The sequence below is a fragment of the Poecilia formosa genome, unplaced genomic scaffold (genome assembly GCF_000485575.1).
Source record: "Poecilia formosa unplaced genomic scaffold, Poecilia_formosa-5.1.2 Scaffold667, whole genome shotgun sequence".
Taxonomy (NCBI): Eukaryota; Metazoa; Chordata; class Actinopteri; order Cyprinodontiformes; family Poeciliidae; genus Poecilia; species Poecilia formosa.
The window spans coordinates 160,375-165,497 of NW_006800606.1; the positions used below are offsets into that span (position 1 = coordinate 160,375).

The 5,123-nt window shown below is 43.0% G+C and overlaps 1 protein-coding gene across 1 annotated transcript in view; it reads left to right on the forward strand.

Annotated features, from left to right (window-relative positions):
* LOC103130751 (suppressor of tumorigenicity 14 protein homolog) overlaps positions 1-2,143 on the forward strand; it is a 20,235-nt gene extending 18,092 nt beyond the window's left edge. The window contains exon 13 of the mRNA XM_016666145.1: positions 1,359-2,143. Within this exon, the coding sequence (XP_016521631.1) occupies positions 1,359-1,935 (577 nt within the window). The 3' untranslated portion in view covers positions 1,936-2,143. The remainder of the gene's footprint in view (positions 1-1,358) is intronic.
* Positions 2,144-5,123: the final 2,980 nt, after the last annotated feature.

Consider the following 5,123-nt stretch of genomic DNA (forward strand, 5'->3'; position numbering starts at 1 on the left):
CATTATTTAAGTGACTGAAGTGGAAGCTTAGGAGTTATGCTTAGCTTAGCATTGGAACAAATTATATACACGACGAAACCACAAGGAGATCACTTCCTTCATCTGAATATCCTACCCGTTTAAAATAAAAACCTGAAGATGTTTGCAGTCATTATTAGAATGTGCTACCTTTTAAAAAACATTTTAAGTACAGAGGTGTTTGTAAGCATGAAACAGTATCAGACAGGGGAAGCAGGTTTTTATTGAAATTAAATTAAACACAGACAAATACAGATCACTGCAACTCCTTTATGCTCATTAATACTTCATGTCTGTTTTCAGCCACAATGTGTCACCGACCTGCAGCTCACTGAAATGATGGGATATGATTAATATACACTAATATTACACCGCTATTACAGCTTCAGTCCCACGTAGTATCGCTACCAACATCTATTTAGCAAGGTTTAATAAAAACTGTGTAATTAAACTAAAATATTTTAAAGAACAGGAACAGGGCTATAAAGCCAGGTGTAAATACAATAAATTAAATCAAGCTTACCTTAATCTTCGACCAAATAAATCAGACGAAACGAAACTTCCACAGGTAGGATAAGAAATCTGCCGAGTCAGCAGATTGTGACGCAGCATCAATGTGCGCATCGCAAGGTAGGACGGCTTGATGGGTAGCACAGATAGTTAGGACACCAGCATGAGACAGGGACAAGGAAGCGAGGACAAGGACACGAGAAAACCACGACAAGGATCCAACAGGGAGCTTTCTGCCATATATGTTATGTAACAGAAAACATATTCATCTATTTAACTAACAGGGAGGAGTCTCATGTTATGACTATGTTGTAACATGGTTGGATCTGTGGATCCATTTTCTTTTTTTGGGTGAACAAACTCCTGCCTCAGATCAGTAGCCGTTAGCGATCATTAGCTCAGCTGGTGGATGTTTATTGTAACACAGAGCAGAAAGCTGAGGTTGTTGTTTCTCCAGTGTGTGGCGCTGGTTGCTATCATTGGTAGCAGCCACACTGGCTCACCCACTAGAAGGAAATAAACGCACCCAGACAACATTTGCATTCTACTGGCTGAGAGGTTGCCAGGTGACGGTACTTTTCTGTTCCAAGTGCGAGCAGAAAATGATTCGTAAGCCAGGAGAGAGGTTTGCAAGTGGAGATTTGATCTGAGCAGAGAGACGAGTTTTGAGTGCGAGCAGAAAGGTTTGAGAGAGCAGAGTGAATATTTGAGAGCAGAAGTTTGGAGTTCAAGCATCACAAGTTTTGAGAAGGAAAACATGAAGTCCTGCTTTCAGACGGACAGTGTGTGCTCTCCAGTTATGGCAGAAAAAGTCCTTCATAGATTTCCAGGTTGTCTCTGTGGATACGCAGCAGGTGGCGCTGCACCGTCCTGACCTTTGACCTCCATCCATGGCGCAGGCACGCTGTGGCGGACCGATGGGACGCCTGGTTGGGGCTGCACGCGCAGGGCCAGAGCAACCAGTGGACGGAGCAGCGGAAGGTGAAGCGGATCGTGGTCCACCCGGACTACGACCGGGTCAGCCTGGACGGCGACATCGCCCTGATGGAGCTGGAACCGGACCTGATTCTGAACCAGAACATCTGGCCCGTCTGCCTGCCGTCTGCCGCACACCACTTCCCGGCCGGCCAGGAGGCCTGGATCACCGGCTGGGGCGCCACGGTGGAGGGAGGTGAGGCGCTTCTGCTCCGGACCGGTTCTACTGGTTTATTCTGTGAAGGGTCAAAGTTCACGGAGACGCAAAACAACGCTGCTGTTCTCCACGTTCCCCAGGCTACCCGACACGTACTAACTAAAACACCTGAATCAGGTTTTCCTGTCAGTTCTTCTCTTCCAGGTCATCAGAATTTTAAATCTCTTCTCACTGAAAGTAGCTGTAAGCAAACCATTTACAGTCTGCAGCTCTAAAACCCTCAGTATTATTCAACCGTCTGATCTCCATGGCGAAATAAAATCCTGTCAATAATTCTTACATTTTCCAGATTCCATCATGTAAATGTATTCATTACATCGACCCAGTCTTCCCTTTCAGGAGCTTCCCAGGGCGCAGGAACAAGTTTACCATCGGGGGAAACGTATCGGAAACCTGACAGATCCGTAAATAGCCCGAGCAAAACTGTCAAACAATGGTGTCATCAACGCGTTACTGTAATCTAGCTGATGGATGAATTTTTCATTGAGTAATCAAATGACTCTTTCAAACTAACTACACTATATATCACATGTGTGCAGGCCTGTCACAGTAACTAAATTTGATGGACGATAAATTGTTCCAGAAGTTTTGAGACCATTTTTAAGTAAAATGTTTATGGCAAAACAATAATGCAAGAACACAACCTGAAAGATCAGTGAACTATAATGAACATTTAACACTGCAACTGGTTTCAAATATCCAACAAAAATAAACAAAACAACAAATGAAATGAATTTTGAAGTCTTTGTAAATAAAATTTTCCTTAAAAAAAGGTTTAGTTGAGACCAAAGCACCAACCTGAAAGCTTTAACATCCAGTCTTTGGTAGAGAGAAGAAGGGGGATCGCGGATGCAGAGGAGGGGTGAGGACTCCAGTAGCTCCTTTATGCTGGAAATTATCTCATGACTTCTGTTTATATACGAGTATTGAGGACACGGGATATTTTTCTATGGCAAGCTATAATTTTTGACAAGAAAAACAAAAGAAAAGCACGGCTCAGACCTCCCGACACGCTGCAACCACAAAAAACATGGCGGACAAAGAAAAAGAGACGACGCTTTCCACGCTTCTGCAGGCTATCCAGGAAACTAAGGACGAGCTCGCAATGCACACTGACAAGAAAACAGCCGATATGCAAGCAACCCTAACGAAAATCAAGACATCCTGACCTACATTGGCAGAACAGGTTGAGGAGATTGAGTCACGGGTGGGCGCAAATGAGGACGACATTAAAGAGGCTCATTACAGGCATCAAAGACAAAATGGACGAGCTGGAAAACCGCAGCAGGACATCAGAATCTTAAACATACCGGAGCAAGCTGAAGGTCAAGACGCGGTAGGATTTCTGGAGAAGGCTACACCTCAGATCCTGGGGGCAAAAACTTCTCTTTGCCTATCACCCTGGAGAGAGCACACCGCATCGGCAAAAGGTGGGACAGACCTCGCCCCATTATCGCTAAGCTCCTGAATTACAGAGATAAAGAAAAGATTCTTCGACTGGCCAGAAACAAGGGTGAGACGATGTTCCAGAACAAGAAAATGGCGTTCTGTCCGGATTACAGCGCTGAGCTGCAGCGGAGCAGAGATGGATTATGCGCTGATTTTCCCAGCTCAGCTTCAAATAAAACACATGGGATCCAAGTTTTTCTCTCCTGCCAAAGCTCAAAAATGTCTGACAGAAGAGCCAAGTGAGTAAACTGAAATGACTGGTGCTGATTATAATCGAACATTGATGAAAAGGATGGTGACTCACGTTGTTCAAGATATTAAGGTTTTATTTGTTTGTTGTTGTTGCATGGATGACCCTTCAGTTCCTTGTGAGTCAACCTATTCTTGGATAAGCCATAATATGTTGGTGGTAAATTTTGGAAATATGTGTAGAATGTCATGAATAGTCAGTTTAAGCTGCTGGAGCCGCCAGAGATGTAAAGGTTGTTCAGGAGAATTTTCTACCTGTCGTTACTCTGTTATGGGTTCTTTATGGGACAGAGTTTTGGGGGGGGTTCGTGTGTGCAGTTTGGGGAATGTACGATCTCTCAATGAAAATCAAACGCTTACTTACACAAAAGTCCAAATTAACTACCAATGTAAATATGGTGCATAATCAAGTATGTCCCAGATGGGGAACTGGAGCCGCCATCTTGGCCAGACATCTGTGCAAAGAGCTTAACAATGGATCTTTTAACATGTATTTCATGGAATATTAGGGGCATTAATTCACCAATCAAAAGGAAGAAAATGCTGACGTATCTAAAGAGGCAGAAAACAGATACTGCATTTATTCAAGAAAGTCATCTTACAGACATGGAACATTTAAAGCTGTACAGACTGGGTAGGGAACGTTTTTTATTCATCTTATTCATCAAAAGCAAGAGGTGTTGCACTACTTATAAGAAAACACTTGAACTTTAAGTTAAACTTGGTTGAGAAGGATAAAAATGGCAGATTCTTACTGGTGGATTGTGAAATAAATAGAGAAAAAAATCGCACTGATAAATGTATATGGTCCTAACTATGACGACCCACTATTCTTTAATAATTTGATCATGAAACTGATCATGAAAGTTAAAATCATGAGACTTTAACTTGGTCCTGGACCCAGTTCTGGACCGATCGTCTCCTAAAACAACTTCACTACCAAAGGCTGCAGCAGCATTAAAGCAGGGTATGAAGGACTTGGCCATTATTGATGTATGGTGCAACCGACACGCACATCAGAAAGAGTTTTTTTTTCAGCAACACACAATACACACTAGAATTGATATGTTCCTAATGTCTGAAGAGACGATACCCAAAGTGACAACATGCTCTTACCTTGCAGCTACATTGTCGGACCATAACCCTATAAACTCACCTGGATGATTGGCAGGCAACAGATTATAGGTGGAGGTTTAAAAATTACAAGTTGAAGGATCCTGAATTTGTTGCATATATGACCAATAATATTGAAATATTTTTAGAAGCCAACTATAATACTTCAACACATGCCAATATATGGGAGGCCCTCAAAGCTTATATGAGGGGACATATTTAGTGCTTACAAGGTTAAAAAAATAGAGACGCTGATTAAATTGGAAAGTGACATTAAGAAGTTAGAGCAGTATATTGCTACAAAAAAGGAGGAACACCTTAACTCAGTGGTCCCCAACCTTTTTATTACCGTGGACCGGTCAAGAGGGGGGGACCGTCAGATAAGGCTTCTGCATGTTGGTGTTCCCGCTAAGTCCTGAATATACCCAGTTTGGTTGTCTTGGCCCTTTTATCGCAGCCTGTGGGGTTTTCCCTGACTGGGAACGAGAACACAACCTGCTGAATGTGACAGGTAGCAAATCAGCGCGGTGACGTCAGAACAGAGGGGAATCCCAAACAGCTGACATATCGCGCAACTGAGAGCCTGGTGGAT